General features: G+C 52.4%; 1 protein-coding gene and 1 long non-coding RNA gene across 2 annotated transcripts; both read right to left on the bottom strand.

Moving 5' to 3' along the window:
• Positions 1-19: 19 nt before the first annotated feature.
• On the bottom strand, positions 20-2,702 carry LOC149857946 (uncharacterized). Its single transcript, XM_090060253.1, has 2 exons — positions 2,654-2,702; positions 20-2,517 (listed from the first exon to the last, which is right to left on the bottom strand). Exons 1-2 carry the CDS (start codon positions 2,700-2,702, stop codon positions 1,826-1,828), a joined length of 741 nt encoding a protein of 246 aa, XP_089916379.1. The 3' UTR covers positions 20-1,825.
• An 845-nt stretch (positions 2,703-3,547) lies between these two features.
• On the bottom strand, positions 3,548-15,271 carry LOC149857947 (uncharacterized). Its single transcript, XR_016443923.1, has 2 exons — positions 6,554-15,271; positions 3,548-3,724 (listed from the first exon to the last, which is right to left on the bottom strand). It is a non-coding gene; the product is annotated as an uncharacterized LOC149857947 (long non-coding RNA).
• Between the last annotated feature and the right edge of the window lie 1,275 nt (positions 15,272-16,546).

Consider the following 16,546-nt stretch of genomic DNA (forward strand, 5'->3'; position numbering starts at 1 on the left):
GAGATATTCAGACCTGGAGGTATTCAGAGCAGTAGATATATGAAGCTGGAGATATTAAGAGCTGGAGATGTTCGGAGTGGTAGATATAGAGAGCTGTAGATAAATGAAGGTTGAGATATGCAGAACTGGAGATCTATAGAAAGGCAGATATTTAATGCTGGAGATTTTTAGAGCATAGATATACAGAGGTGCCGATATATACAGGTGGAGATATGCAAAACAGAAGGTCTATAGAAAGGCAGATATTCAAACCTGGAGATACTTAGAGCTGGAGAGATTCAGAGCAGTAGATATAGAGAGCTGTAGATATATGCAGGTGGAGATGTGCAGAACTGGAGATCTCTAGAAAGGCAGGTATTTAAGGCTGGAGATATTTAGAGCTGGAGATGCTCAGAGTGGTAGATATAGAGAGCTTTAGATATATGCAGGTGGAGATATGGAGAACTGGAGATCTGCAGCAAGGTAGATTTTTAAAGCTGGAGATGTTTAGAGCTGGAGATGTTCAGACTGGTAGATATACAGAGCTCCCGATATATACAGGTGGAGATATGCAGAACTGGAGGTCTATAGAAAGGCAGATATTGAAACCTGGAGATAATTAGAGCTGGAGAGATTCAGAGCGGTAGATATAGGGAGCTGTAGATATATGCACGTAGAGATATGGAGAACTAGAGATCTATAGAAAGGCAGGTATTTAAAGCTGTAGGTATTTAGAGCTGGAGAGATTCAGAGCGGTAGATATAGAGAGCTGTAGATATATGCAGGTGGTGATATGCAGAACACGAGATCTATAGAAAGGCAGATATTTAAAGCTGGAGATATATGAAGACGGAGAAATAGAGATTGCGGCGGGGAGACGCGGGGCTGGGGCTGGGGCTGGGGCTGGGAGCCCGGAGACAGCGACGCGGAACAAAGCCGGCTCGTGCCGCCCTCCCCGCGCGGAGCAGGCGGGGTTTAAAGGAACACACAAGCACATGCAGGAGACAGGGAGGCCCCCCGGGCGGCGGGCGGGGAGGAAAGGGGCCCCGGGACAGACAAACAGCTTGGCGCTTCACCACCCACCTCCGAGAAGAGCCCGACTGGTTTCCTGCACGGCAGCGGGACGGTGCCTCCGGGCTCAGCGGGCGGACAACCAGCTGAGCGGGGCCGGTGCGGATCGCAACCGGACCAATGGGCGAACAGAAGCTTGCGCTCCCACCCACCATTCCCCGCAGCCAATCAGAATGTGAACAAGGAGGCCGGCCTCCTGGTCCCGCCTGCCCCGCCACAAGCCAATCAGAGCGAAGAAGGGCGGAGGGGCCCTGACCCCGCCCAAGCGGCCATTCCACCGCAATGCTCGGCGCGGCCACAGGAGGGCGGCTCTGAGCAGCGCTGCGTCAATACCCCGAGGCGGCCACGGGAGGGCAGCACCGAGCGGCCGGTCCGCTGCCCTCCGCGGCGCCGCTCGTCGGCCTGCAGCGCTCGGAGCGCACCACCGGAGGGCAGCACGGAGGCGGGTTTCTCTTCTCACTAAGTGTGGCTGCCCAATGACACCTGTCAGACCTGCACTAATTCGTCCCTGGTCTGCGGTGAGACGCAGAGATGAGAGCTGAACACCTCTACCAGTCGCGCCACGGAGGGAGACAGAAAGAAAAGAGGGAACCGTCTTAATAATGGTGTCTATTATACAAGCGCGGGCACGCGCGGGCACACACACACACACACTATGTGAATCTTGGTATACACTCACAGCCGTACTGGATACATCTCTGCACAATGAACATTTTTCCAAGGAATGACCAACTGAATAACACCGTCACTTCAGCTCCCTGTTGTCAATGCTACACTACTTCACAGCGAGCGGAGATGCCCCGCCGGCACCACAGGAGGGCAGCACCGAGCAGCGCGTTCCCGTGCCCGCCGTGGCGGCGCTCCTCGGGGCGGCAGTGCTGGCGGCGCACCACCGGAGGGCAGCACTGAGCCGCGTTTTCTTCATACTTCCGGGACATGGCCATGACGTCATTGTCTGCCTGTCAGCGGCGCCCGCAGCCCACGTCGCGCTGGTGGCGTCTCGGGCCTCCGCGGACAAGACGCGCTGCTGCGCGGGGCCCGCCGGGCTGTCCCTGCGGGCACCGCTTCCCGCCGCCCCGGCCCGCTGCGCGGAGAGCGGCGGCGCCGGGGGCCGCTTCGTGCGCACGCGCAGCCGGCGGAGCCGCCCGGGAACGTGCACGTGGGCGCGCCCTTCCCCCCCGGCGGCGGCGACGGCCGGGTGTGGGCGGGACCTGCGGCGCGGGGCGGGGCGGGCTCGGGCTCGGGCTTCCGCGTCGGCTGCTCCATGGGAGGGAGCTGCAGCGTCCTGCGCCCTGATTGGCCGCCGCGTGCGCTCTCTGCCCTGATTGGTCCGCCGACGGGCCGGAGCCCGCGCTGCAAGCTCCTGGCTGCGGCCGCGGGGCTCGGGGGAGCCGGCGGGGAAGTGCGCCGGGGCCAGTGCTGGCGCCACCAACAGCTCGGGCCTCCTTTTGGCAGCCAAGGGCTTCTCTCAGCAAGGGGCCACTGTGCTGGGAGTCTGCCCTAGGCACTGGCCCCCGCAGGAACAAGTGACTAGTGACGCTGGGGGCCTCGGGACGGGCTTTGCAAGAGCCCCGTGTTTCACACAATGTGGGCAGCCCTGCGCCTGTGACAGGACTAGCACAGCTCGTCAAGGTGTTGGTGACACTGGGCATAACCCTGGGTAACTCAGAGGGATGGAAGACCGCAAGGGTCGAGGACGTCCTTCTGCTCCAGGCTCAGAAGAGCCAAAGCCCCCCCTTGCCCAACCTTTGCAACCCTTTCTCTCTGGCGCCTGCAAATCTCCTGTCCTTCTGGAAAGCAGGCGAGCTAAAACTGTTATCTGTGGAATGCAAGGGCACTGCTGGGAGAGAGAAAGGAGGAGGGAAAGGGGGGCTAGCGGGTGGAAAATCACTGACAGTGAAACTGACCGGGATATAAAGATCTCACTGTTGCAGGGTTAGGTGTGCAGGATTTGAGACAATACAGTCTCCCTGTGCCTTTTACTTGAGCTCAAATAAAATCTCTCTGCTTCTCCCCCAGTGTGTTTATTTGGCGCGACGCACACCAGGCAACGAACCCAGTTGTTGCCTCCCTTGGGCACCTTGTGCCGGCAACAAAGGGGCTTCATGGCAGGCACTCAAACCCAGAGGCCAGTGGGGAAAGCTCTGCCCCTGCTCCCGCTGTGAAGATGAAGACATGAACTTCACTAGGAGAGCACAAGCGACAGGCGCAGGCCGCCGAGCGGCACGTCAACCACGGCTGCCCCGAGGAAAGACTGCGCGGCCCCTCAGGGACGATAGGGGTAGAGCAGGCTAAAAGCCTGCAGACACTGCATGCGCCAGGCAAGGGGGGCAGGACCACAGCGGGGCTGCAGGGACTCACGAAAACCTGGAGGCAGCTGGGGAGCCCCACACTCCTTGCAACCGTGACAACGCGGCTTCCCCGCCCTTAGAGAAAAACCTCCCTCCCTGCCCTTACAAACAGCCAGACTGGCACTACAGGCACTCAGAGAAGAAGGTCTGAAACAAGCAGTTTATTTTTCTTGGGACCATTTTTCCTTTTAGACAAGGAACAGCTGAAGCCAGCTCACAACAGCAAAGGCCCAAGGCCAAATCTTCTCTGCGTAGAAAAGCAGTGGCCACGAGGTGAAGTGTCTTAGACGGTTTCTTCTTCCACCGTGCACATCTTAGGCCCGCTATATACAAAGTGAGACATATAAAGCTAGAGATATTCAGAGCTGGACATATATACATACAGAGATATATAAAGCTGGAGATGTTTAGAGCTGGAGATGTTCAGAGTGGTAGAGATACAGAGCTGTAGAAATATGAAGGTGGAGATCTGGAGATATATAGAAAGGGAGATATATAAAGCTGGAGATGTTCAGAGTGGTAGATATACAGAGCTGTAGATACATGAAGGTGCAGATATGCAGAACTGGAGATCTATAGAAAGGCAGATATTTAAAGCTGGAGATATTCAGACCTGGAGATATTCAGAGGGGTAGATATAGAGAACTGTAGATATATAAAGGTGGAGAGATTAAGACCTGGAGATGTTCAGAGTGGTAGATATGCAGAGCTGTAGAAATATGAAGGTGGAGAGATGCAGAACTGAAGATCTATAGAAAGGCAGCTATTTAAAGCTGGAGATATTCACGAGCTGAAGTGTCTTAGACGGTTTGTTCTTCCACCGTGCACATCTTAGGCCCGCTATATAGAAAGCGAGACATATAAAGCTAGAGATATTCAGAGCTAGACATATATAGATATGGACATATATAAAGCTGGAGATATCTCCGTATCTATATATCTCCAGCTCTGCATATATAAAGCTTGAGATGTTCAGAGCTGGAGATATTCAGAGTGGTAGCTATATGAAGGTGGAGATGTGCAGACCTGGAGATATATAGAGAGGGAGATATATAAAGCTGGAAATATTCAGACCTGGAGATATTCAGAGGGATAGATATAGAGAACTGTAGATATATGAAGGTGGAGATTTTCAGAGCTGGAGATATTCAGAGTGGTAGATATACAGAGCTGTAGATATATGAAGGTTGAGATATGCGGAACTGGAGATCTATAGAAAGGCAGATATTTAAAGCTGGAGATATTTAGAGCTGGAGATATTCAGAGCGGTAGATATAGAAAGCTGTAGATATATGAACGTGGAGATATCCAGAGCTGAAGATATATAGAGGGAGATATATCAAGCCGGAGATATTCAGAGCTGAAGATATTCAGAGTGGCAGATATAGAGAGCTGTAGATATACGAAGGTGGAGCTATGCACAGCTGGAGATATATAGATAGGGAGATATATAAAGCTAGAGATATTCAGACCTGGAGATATTCAGAGGGGTAGATAAAGAGAGCTGTAGATACATGAAGGTGGAGATATGCAGAGCTAGAGATATATAGAAAGGAAAATAAATAAAGCTAGAGATATTCAGACCTGTAGATATTCAGACTGGTAGATATACAGAGCTGTAGATATACGAAGGTGGAGATATGCAGAGCTGGAGATCTATAGGAAGGGCGATATATAAAGCCGGAGATATTCAGGCCAGGAGACATTCATTGTGGTAGATATATGAAGGTGTAGATATGCAGAGCTGGGGATAAATGGAAAGCGAGATATATTGAGCTGGAGATATTTAGACCAGGAGATATTCAGAGTAGTAGATATAGAGAGCTGTAGATATATGAAGGTGGAGATATGCAGAGCTGGAGATAAATGGAAAAGGAGATATATAAAACTGGAGATATTCAGACCTGGAGATATTCACAGTGGTAGATGTAGAGAGCTGTGCATATACAAAGGTGGAGATATGCACAGCTGAAGATATATAGAAAGGGAGAGATATAAAGATGGAGTGGTAGATATACAGAGCACAGATATATGAAGGTGGAGATATGCAGAGCTGGAGATATGTAGAAAGGGAGATATGCAGAGCTGTAGATATATGAAGGTGGAGATATGCAGAGTTGTAGATATATGAAGGTGGAGATGTGCAGAGCTGTAGATATATGGAAAGGGAGATATATAAAGCTGGAGATATTCAGTGCTGGATATATTCCCAGTGGTAGATATGGAGAGCTGTAGATATATGAAGGTGGAGATATTCAGAGTTGGAGAAATATAGATAGGGAGATATATACAGCTGGAGATATTCAAAGCTGGAGATACTGAGAGTGGTAAATATACAGAGCTGTAAATATATGGAGGTAGAGATATGCATGGCTGGAGATATATAGAAAGGGAGATATATAAAGGTGGAGATATTCAGACCGGGAGATATTCAGAGGGGTAGATATAGAGAGCTATAGATATATGAAGGTGGAGATAAGCAGAGCTGGAGATATATATAAGGGAGATATATAAAGCTGGAGATACTCAGACCGGGAGATATTCAGAGGGGTAGATATGGAGCGCTGTAGATATATGAAGGTGGAGAGATGCAGAGCTGGAGATATGTGAGACATTCCTTTGCAACAAGGTTTTAAAGGGTCACAAGTTTGAGGGAAATGTTGCAACACTGCCCGGGGACAGCATAAAGGAGCAGGAGAGGGAGGGAGAGACTCTCTGAATCGGGGACCGGGATAGTGGGGGTCCTACTGTGAAAAAGGGTGAGAACCACTGCTTTGAAGTAGCAGTGAGAGGTGCGTAAGAAAGGCTGCCCCTGTGCTCATGAAGGGAGGGAGAGGGCAGCAAAAGACAAGGTAGGCACATACAGTACGCAGGTACAGCATTCACTTGGCAAAGCTGGGCAAGTCCTGCCACTCCTGGCTTAGGAAAGAGCCCCGTGTTCCCCAGGCCGGTTGGGCAGCCTTGTGCTCCTATTGCTGGCCACAGACTTTCTCCAGCCATCCCCTTCTGAAAACCCAAGTGTCCTGCTAGCCCATGTGGTCATTAGTGCTCCCCTCCCATCGTAGAGCAATTGAGGGAAAACCTGACAAATTGTTCCAACGCCTCCCTCCTTGGGCACTCGTAGCAGCAGCAGCAAGGCCAGGCTGACCTACCCACGAGCATCTCGCTTTGCGTTGATGCTCTGCTCTGCGCGCTAGGAGTTAGGCGTGATCTTTTGTTGCAGGGAACGGCCGTTCTTTTGCCATCGTGCACCGCTGCTGACGTGGCGGGTTGCTCCCCGGTCATCTCCGTGGGCTGTGAAGGGACTCATAAGGAAAAGGCAGGGGCCGGGACCCTGAGGAGGCTGCTTCTGCTGCAGCAAAGAGAAAACAAACTGAACCCAGTGGCAACAGGCCGCCGGGGACGTCCCTGCCGCCGTCACGATCGGAGCGTGTGGCTCCTCAGTCGGACTGCTACGGGCTAGAACCGGTTTCTTCACAGGCTGCATCCGGACCACAGGTTTTTTGACCCCTCTTTTACCAGACCGACTCTAAGATGGCATAGACACAGGCAATATTTGGGGTATGACAGGATGCTGGCAAGGAAGCGGGACTGAAAAAGGGAACTGTGATGCCTAAAACCTTGCTTCTGTCTGTCCAAACCAGGCTGTTGGTGCCACACAAGACATCACAAAAATTTCAACCTCTCCCATGGTTCCTAGACCTTCACAACAACAACAACATCACCACCTGCATACTTAAATCATTTGGTTTCCTTCTTCTGTCACCTGTCTGGAAACTTCCTTTTCTTACTGGGAGCTGCCAGATGCTTTGTTGGCAAAGTGCATGGGGAAACAAACAATAGTAATAGTTAGAATCAGAACAGGGATAATATTACTAGTACTAACATGACTTACTGAAATTTGCTGAATGAAAAATGCAAGTCTCATCCATGCCTCTTCCTTCCCTCCCCCACCCCACTATCCTGCATGGACATGCAAGAAATAAGGTCCCGGGGGCAGGGGGTGTGTCTCAAAAACAGGGGGCAGTCCCACAACTGCAGCCTGTACTACAAGGCTTTCTGCTTTCTTCCCACAGTCCAAAACACCAAGGTGTCACAGCCCATATCTCCCAAGCAGCGCAGATTGCTTAAAAGTGCCTGCCAATCACTCCAGTCAAAGTCACTGCCAGCAGCACATAGCCCAGCCCTGGGGGATGCAGAGGGAGACCTGGGCAGTCTGGGGTTGCTGAACCCTCACCCAACTTTGACCTCTGACCCCCTGAACCTCTCCTCCCTCTTCCCCCAGGCACTTGGCCAAGCAGCCAAGAATGCCCCTGCCCCCAACCCTGGCCCTTTAACAATGACAGTCAGCAGAGGCACAGTAAAGGAGGGACTTGCAGCCCCCTCACTCCCAATTGCTGACCAATGCAGTAAGACTCTAACATGGGCCCCTGATCACATCCTTTTCTTTTTCGTGTCCTCATGACAAGCTACATGGGAGACTTGACAGGTTTTTGTTCAACTTTGACAGGCCACACTGAGCACTTCCATTACAGCCGTCCACTCACACTACCAGAGGGTGGTAGTGGATGGGTCCTTCTCAGCCTGGAAGGACATGGGCAGTGGGGTCCCCCAGGGCTCGGTCCTTGGGCCCGCACTGTTCAACATCTTCATCAGTGATTTGGACAATGGGGTAAAAAGCACCTTGTTCAAATTTGCTGATGACACGAAGATATGGGGGGACATGGGCACACTGGAAGGATGCAACAGGTTACAATCAGACCTTGACAGGTTACGAGGGTGGGCGGGCAAGAATAGGACGGGTTTCAACACAGACAAGTGCAAGGTGATGCACCTCGGGGGGAACAACCGGCACCATACCTACAGGTTAGGGAACTCCCCTCTTGTCAGCACGGAGGTGGAAAAGGATCCTGGGGTCATCACTGACTCCAAGATGAACATGGGCCAGCAGTGTGGGGACGCGGTCAGTAAGGCCGACCGCACCTTGTCATGCATCCACAGATGCATCTCGAGCAGGTCCAAGGAGGTGATCCTCCCCCTCTCTGCGGCACTGGTCAGGCCGCAGCTGGAGTACTGCGTCCAGTTCTGGGCACCGCACTTCAAGAGGGATGTCGACAGCATGAAGAGGGTCCAGAGGAGGCCACTCGCATGGTCAGGGGGCAGCAGGGCAGGCTCTACGGGGAGAGGCAATGGGACCGGAACCTGTTCAGCCTCCACAAGAGAAGGCTGAGGGGGGGATCTAGTGGCCTGTTACAAACTAGTCGGGGGGGACCAGCAGGCATTGGGGGAGTCCCTGTTCCCCCGAGCACCGCCAGGAGTGACCAGGAATCACGGTCACAAGCTGGCAGAGGGTAGGTTTAGGTTAGATATCAGGAGGCGACTTCACGGTCAGGGCGGCTAGGGTCTGGAACCAACTTCCAAGAGAAGTGGTGCAGACTCCTACCCTGGGGGTGTTTAAGGGGAGGTTAGATGCACATCTTGCTGGGGTCGTTTGACCCCAGTACTCTTTCCTGCCATGGCAGGGGGTCAGACTAGATGATCTGCTCAGGTCCCTTCCAACCCTAGAAACTATGGGCTGTCAGCCGGGTATCTTGGCCCCCCTGCCATGCCAGTTCCCCTGCTCAGCAGGCTCAGGTTTGGACAGGGGATGTGCCGTCTCACAGATATCACCCTGTAAAGCTCAGTAGGGGGGAGCAGAACAATTTTGGTTCCCTCCAAAGCATTCCTCTGACAGCTGCAGCTCACACATGCCACACTCCACCAACAGTAACACACGGCTGCAAGTCTCCATTGTTAACCCATGACCACACAGGACTTCTGTGGGGCCCTCTGTGCATCTCCTTAAACCAGTCCTCCTGAACATACAGGAGATAGGGTGGGTACCCAGGGGAAGCACCAGGGAACAGGAGCACTGGGACACAACAGCTCCTTAAATGCAGAACATGTAGAGGCAGGGATGTTAAGCAGGTGGTGATGGGAAAGGCTGCAGGCAGATTCCCCCCCTGTGTAGGCTGAGGATATGGGCAATGCAAGACAGACCACACTGACTACTGCACACTACAAACCTACCAGAAGCCTAACTTAGGAATGACGTGTGCTTAAGCCAGCGTACAGTGAAGAAGCAATGAGCCTACACTTGCATCACAAGCAACAGCCTAAGGAATTGCAATAAGAATCTGTTTCTCAAGCTTTTAATACTAGACAAAACCATGAGCAAGTAACTGCTTTCTGAAACAGTGGGAAATAGTAGCTAGGAGCACCAACTAGCATTTGGTTTTATGACCCTGCTGGAAATTAAAATAGGCTTAAAGAGCAGAGTAAAACAAACACAACAGGGCAAGAAGCATTCCCAGGCAGGCAGGAAAAGAGATGAGCAGTGCTCCTCCCATCCAGAGTTGTATTTTTCCCAGGGACACAGGCCCCAGCTCATTGGCATCACCCAAGTGCACAGGAAAGTGGGTTCAGTCTCGTTCCCAAAGTTGCAGCAAAACAAGTCTGCGTGACACCTATCAGAATATCAATTTTAAAAAACCTCATAGAAAAAATTAGGTATAAAGACAGATGAAAACTTTACAAAGACCTTTGCAAAGTGGAGACAACCTGCTCTTAGGCTCCTCCTGCATTTCTCCCCCAGTTGATAGACGTGGTAATCTGTATTGTGGTGTGGCAGGTCACTAGGCAGGCATAGCATGAAGGTGTGGTAGTGGATTTGGTCAGGCTTCTGGCCTGCTCAACTAGGAAAACAGACAAAGACCAGAAGTGCTGATATTGCTTACTTCAGTTACATGTTCTGAGATAAGGAATCCTGCATGCCTTGTTATGTCTTGATATATTACCCCGTGCACAGATGTTTTATTTATTTAAACTGCCTGCATGTCTGTGTGCAGTTTACTATCGTTCTGTTTCTCCAAGGTTCTATTTTTTTTCCTGTCTCTGTCTTAAATAGAAATATGCTTGTAAACTTATAGTGTCAGAAGATTCCTTTGAAACAGACAGGTGGGTGATTCCCCTTGCTGTATGGAATTCTCCCTGTGATCACAGTATAGCCCTAAATAAAGAAAAGCTGGCTCTGTCAGTTCTGATTCAACCACAATGCAAAGTTTGATTTCTTCCACAAAGGGTTTCTTCTTATGCTTTGAGGTGTGATCAGTAAAAGGGCAGGTTATGGCCCTGTCTCTAACCTCTTTATCCCATTTGGGGGGTTGTAATCCTTTACTTCCTAAGAGGAACTGGAGCATCACTATGAAATGTCATTGCATCTTCATTTCACGTACAAAAAGTGTAATCCGAAAGGACCCAGGTTTTCCATTCACCATGGAAAAATGCAGTAAAACCCACCATTTGTCATCTTAAGGAATTAAAAAACCTGGTTTTTCTCCTTTAAATGAGAAAAATCCAGCTTTTCTCTTTTAAAGGTGAATAGCATGAGAAACAGTGGGTTTCTCCTTGCAGGCTGGCAGAGTTCCACCCTGCAAGGTGCTTAGGGGAACAGGAGGCAGTCAGCAAGGGGTGCTGTGTGCATGTACACATGCACACACCCGCCCACAGGCTGGAGAGCACCTCCCCACACATAAGTCAGGTAGGGTGGGGAATTGAGGCACCCATAATTAGGGAGTGAGGGACTTGGGCAGGGCTGGGGCTGCTGCCTAGTTGTAGCAATGCATGGGGCTTAGGGCTGCAATGCACAGCGACAGGGCTCAGGCAAGGAGTGGGGAAGGCGCTTGACTCCCTGCCACTGCACACACGCCAGGGGGGTAATGGGGGGCACATACCCCTCAGATTTATGCACAATGGGGGCGGGCTGCCCGCTGCAGGCTTGGTCTTCCCACCCAGCTGACCTCTCCCCCGAACCTCTGTGGCCCAGTAGGCAAGACCTGACACAGCAGGGCAGTACAGGGCCACCACCATGAGCCCTGTGCCACCATAGCAAGTTGCCCCCTGCCTGCCAGACAGCAGCAAGGGTGGCAGCAGAGTTCTTCCCCTTGGTGCTGCTCGGTGAGCACAGGGTGCTTCACCATTGTAGCGTGGGACTCACAGAGGTGGCACCAATGTTCCCTCTGCCCTGCTCTCTACTTCCATGCCAGGTCCTGCCTACTGGGCCGCAGAAACCCCAGGGGAAGAGCAACAGGGTGAGGTGCCCAAGGCCATAGCAGGTAGCCCATGGACACGCACCACCCTTCACAGGCTCTCCTCAGGTCGTGCCATCCAGGAAAAGGGGAGCTGCGCTCCACTCCCCACTCGGGCTGCAGCAGCTGCCACCTGCTGCATCCAGATCCCTAGTCCAGTAACCATAGCAGCTGGGGGGGGGCACATGGCTGTGGGTGGGGAGTGAGGGGCACTGCCAGAGCCCAAGGGGCTGTGCTTGGCAATTGAGGGGCACTGGCAGGCTAGGGGGCCATGGGTGGGGATTGACCAGCATGGAAATGGCCACAGGGTTGCGCATGGACAGAGTGGCACCAGCAGGGCTGGGAGCTTCTGGGGTGGACGAGGGGCACCAGCAGGCCTGGGTCAGGGGCTGCGGGTGGGGAGTGAGGGGCACCAGCAGGGTGGAGAACTGTAGCTTGAGAGGGAGGGGCAATGGGACGGGCAGGGGACCAGCGTATCACGACTGCACAGTGCAACAAAGTCATGCAGGGGGACACACATACTGGTAACCAAAGGGGGGCAGAGGGAACTCTGATACTTAATGATAAAAACCCAAAAGTAAATGCCAAAATATTTAGAATTTATTATAATGATTGAGGCACTGGTAAGATTCCAAGTGGCTTTAACACTGTAAAGATATCAGTAAAACCTGTTCAATGAGAGAGAGAAGAGGCATTTCCCTTTAATCAAGGAAAAAAAGGTGGATTTTGGGGGGTTTATTCAGAGATTTTGGGGGTTTTTTCCCCAGAGAAAAGCAGGATCCCTAGTAGTAAGCAAGCATTCTGGATAAGTAGCCATTTGTTGTCTCTAAACTTGCAAAACTGTCCCCACCTTGAAAGAACTGTAACCTTGCCTCTCAAAAAATTGAACAGTACCTGGTCCTTGATAACATGCATCACTGATTAAAAAACCCTCTATGTTCATCTCACACAGCTGAAACTGTATAAAGAAAAGTCATCTTGTAAACTCCAGACGTCAAGCAGTAAGGGTCACTGTGAGAGTTAAGCTTCGCCTGCAAACTAAATCACCATCTCGTTTTAATAGGAACTGGTTAATTCACTTTATTTCTCACCCGCCACGACTTTGATGGAATAAGGTACAGAAATAAACACAGTCCTGAGAGATGAAGAAGATATAGTGTCTGGGGTTCAACAAAAATAACTCTTCTGCGCAACTATTATGTCTTTCTTAGATCACTAAGGTTTTAGATATATTTAGTTCCCTCTCTCTTTGAGAGCTCTCAATTTCTTGGCTGCTTGCCCCGTTCTCCTCTGCACAGGTCCCAAGCAAACGGCAACTCTATGCCACCTTGTATTTATTACTGATATCAAAATGTGGGGTTCTCTTCTCTTTGTTAAACTTCATACACTCTCATTCCTTTCTCTTACTTTGTTAAGTCTCTGGAATGTTACCCGATGTCTTCAGGTATCAGACTCACCAACCCAGAGGTCTCCTTCGTTACCTCGCTTCAGCTTCCCAAGTAAGTCTCTCTGCAGGATCCTTCTTACATTCCCTTCTCTCTGCCGTCTGTTATCTATCTCTTGTAGTCACTCCCTAGTTCTTCTGGGTCGCTTTCTTCTCTTTTTCAAAGCTAATTCTGGGTTACTTTCCCTTTAAATCTTTCAGACTGTCTGCTAACTCTCTCACAGCACATGCTGCCTTTGTTTATATTTTCATCTCCTCCTCCATTCCAGTATCCGCACCCCTTTCTCTCCTGGGGCTGGTTGCTAAGGTAAGTTTTCTGTTTTCCTTCACTCCCCCGGAGTTCTGTGATGGGGCAGACTTCGTGCCCTGTCACAGTCACAAATGTGTCACTGGATATGCTGAGATCAGCCAAGGAAATCCGAGCTGAAATTTACTGCTACTGGCTAAAAAGGTAAAAACCCAAAACCACCAAAAAACCTATGTATTCCTTCCCCATTCATACTCTCAGAAAAACACGTGGGAATTTTTATCTGGAATGATTATACTTAGTGGACAAATGAGGCCCCTCGATGCGGAACCACATTCCATCACTGCTATAGTACCAAGCGTCTGCTCGAGTCTAAAGTGAAGCTTCTTAGGGAGTCCTGAACACTCACCATTCTTCTGCTACGCTACATTACTCCTCCCTCCCAATACTCTGATCCCAGAAGCAGTTGAGTCTGAAATGCCATGAGTAGCATGCAAGAGAAATTGAGGGAGTTGGGATGTATAGGCCAGTAATCACATGCAATGCTAATGAGCCGACCTCAGGAAACAATAATGGTCCCAGGCCTTGACTTGGTTTCCCTGCTCTCCACTCTACTGGCCAAGAGCTCCCTACCTCAGAGAAACAGGTTGGAATACAAACATTTGAACCTGACGACTACAAAACTCCCGCACAAAGGTAGAGATGTGGAATTCTGGAACTGGCCTCACACCTGAAGGACAGATGGCACGGGGCTGTGGCACCTTCCCACCCGGTACTGAGTATGCCTGTGTACTCGTTGCTGTATGTGGCTTTGCTTGGCTAAAGTGCCCGACCACTAATATCCCAACAGACCAGTATATATTTCTTGGAAGAACTTGCTTTGGCTTATCTTCTACTTCTCCAGCCATCCTGGATGTAACATATGCATCTGCTTACATGAGGGGTGCGCAAAATACTGCCCACGGGCCAGATCCAGCATGTGGAAGGACGTTGTCTGTTCCTCGGTCCTGCCCGGCCCAGGCACCGTCCAGCCTGTGCCACACCCTGCCATCCCTGGGAACGCAGCAGGGCTGTGCCTGTACTGCCTTTCTAGGCAGCCCGGACAGAGGTAGCTCCTTCCAGCTGCCACTGCCACCGACCCCAGCACCATACTAGTGGCAGGTTCCCGCGCACACAGCCCCGATCCTGGCCCGCCCCACACCAGCTCTGGACTCAGGCGAGTGTAGTGGACCGGCCAGAACCCGTGTGCACAGCCCCGACCCTGCTCTGGACTCACCCACCCACGCTGACTAATGGCACCAGCAGCAGCAGCTGAGCAGAAGCTGCTGCTCGGTGAAAAGGAATAGCTGTTCCTCCCCTGCTGCTGGACCCTTTTTGCTGCAGCCACTCAGAGCCCACGCCCAGGCTGCCCTGCATCTCCTCTGCCCCGGCAAACAGCCTGGACACAGCAGTGGCGGTGGCAGAGGTGCAGCAGGGCAACCTGGGTGCAGGCTCCAGGTGGCTGCAGCAAGAATGGCCCAGCCAGTGTGAGGACTGCTGCCAGTGCTCATCATGGGTGGGCGGTCCGGAGCAGGAGCCACACAAAATGGCCAGTTTTCCACACAAAAACCACCATGTACCCAAACACAGGCACACACGTGTCCACAAAAAACCTTTAAAAATCCCCACACCATTTCCCTCTCACTACACAAGCATATTTCCACACACTTACCCAATGAACACAAAATATTCCACATGTCCCACAACACACCAGTTACACAAAACGTTCCCAAATCACCTACAATTACCACACTGTTTCCACACACAAAATCACCATATTTCCACAAACAGTTCCCAAACCACCACTTTTCCACACAAAAATCACTGTTTTGGAAAAAGGCACTATGTCACCACACACAATTACCAATTTTTCCCCACAAAATCACATTTCCAAATAAAGAACCCAAATCCCCAGAGATGTCTCCCAATGTCACCATATTTCCCCAAATATTTCCAAAGAAACGCCTCCAAATCACCAGACTAAATGACCAACTTCCCACCCAAAAAATGACGCACTGCCACAAAAGAGGTTCCCAACTCACCAACCAAAACGGGGGATTTCCATGCAGACACCGCCCGTGCCCACACAGCTCCACGTCCCGGCTCGCAGGCATGTTTCCACGCAGCCCCCACAACCCCGCCGACACCCCCGGGCCCTCCCGCGCCGCCACTGCGGAACGAGGCCAGGCCGAGCAGCGGGGCCAGGGGCAGGCGGCGCGGAGCAGCGTCCCGCCACCATGGGGAAGGAGCGGCCGGGCTGAGGCACCGCGCACACAGCGCCCCGGGGCCGTGCCTTAGAAAACAAAGGCGCCCGGCGCCGCACCGGGGTGCGAAGGAGCGCGCGCTCGGCGCTGCCCCGCGGCGGCTCAGGCCGGGCACCGCAGCCAGCGGACGGGGCAGGGACAGAAGCAGCTCCACGTGTCCTCCCGCCCCTGCAGCCGGGCGCGGAGCCGGGACAACGGCGAGGGGGGGAACCGCTCTCACAGCACACGCACTGCATACACATCTGCACATACATTTCTGTAGTGACAAGGACGTGGGCTCCGAATAAGATCGGCACTTATTTGAAAGCAAGGAGCCCCTACTCTCCACTACAACGGATGTCTTCCAGTTCTTACTGAACAGCAACCTTTCTTCCCCTCTCTGAAACAGGGAAACAGCGCACAACTCTTGCTAGCAACGCTACACCTCGGGCCAGAACCACCCTTGGGCCAGAAGCGGGGCACGCGGCCTTCGGGGTCCGCCCCCCCCCCGCAGCTCCGCACCCCGCCGGAGTCGAACCAATCAGCACGCAGAGCGCTGCACCCTTCGCACCAATCCCAACAGCCAGAGTGCCCGAGGAGGCGGCTTCCTCCCAGACTAGCCTCCAGCGGTAGAGGCCAATCAGAGAGAGAAAGGGTGGAGTCTCCCCGACTCCGCCCATACAGCCCTTCCAGCCAATCGCCGCTCGTCTCAAGGCGGCCAACGGGAACACGCACTTCTGATCGCGACCCTGCAGCGCTCCCCAGGGACATCCCCCCAGCCGCGGGCTGCCGGTTCCGTCACGGGAGGCGCGCCTGGGACCGCCCATTTCCGCGGGGACGAGAACAGGGAGCCGGGGGCTGCGGGCAGCACAAGACAAACGGCGGCGGAGGGCTGCGGGTCAGGGGAAGTAAAGCATCCCGGCAGGCTGCTCCCCCGAGCCAGAAGCGGAAGTCCCCCCTGTGTCCTGTCCCGGACAAGGATCCTACCACAAACACGCAGGCAACACTCAGCTGGTTTACAGCCCGACTCTGGCACCCGTGCATCC

This window comes from Crocodylus siamensis, chromosome 8, assembly GCF_052110815.1.
Source record: "Crocodylus siamensis isolate JL-2025a chromosome 8, ASM5211081v1, whole genome shotgun sequence".
Lineage (NCBI taxonomy): Eukaryota > Metazoa > Chordata > Crocodylia > Crocodylidae > Crocodylus > Crocodylus siamensis.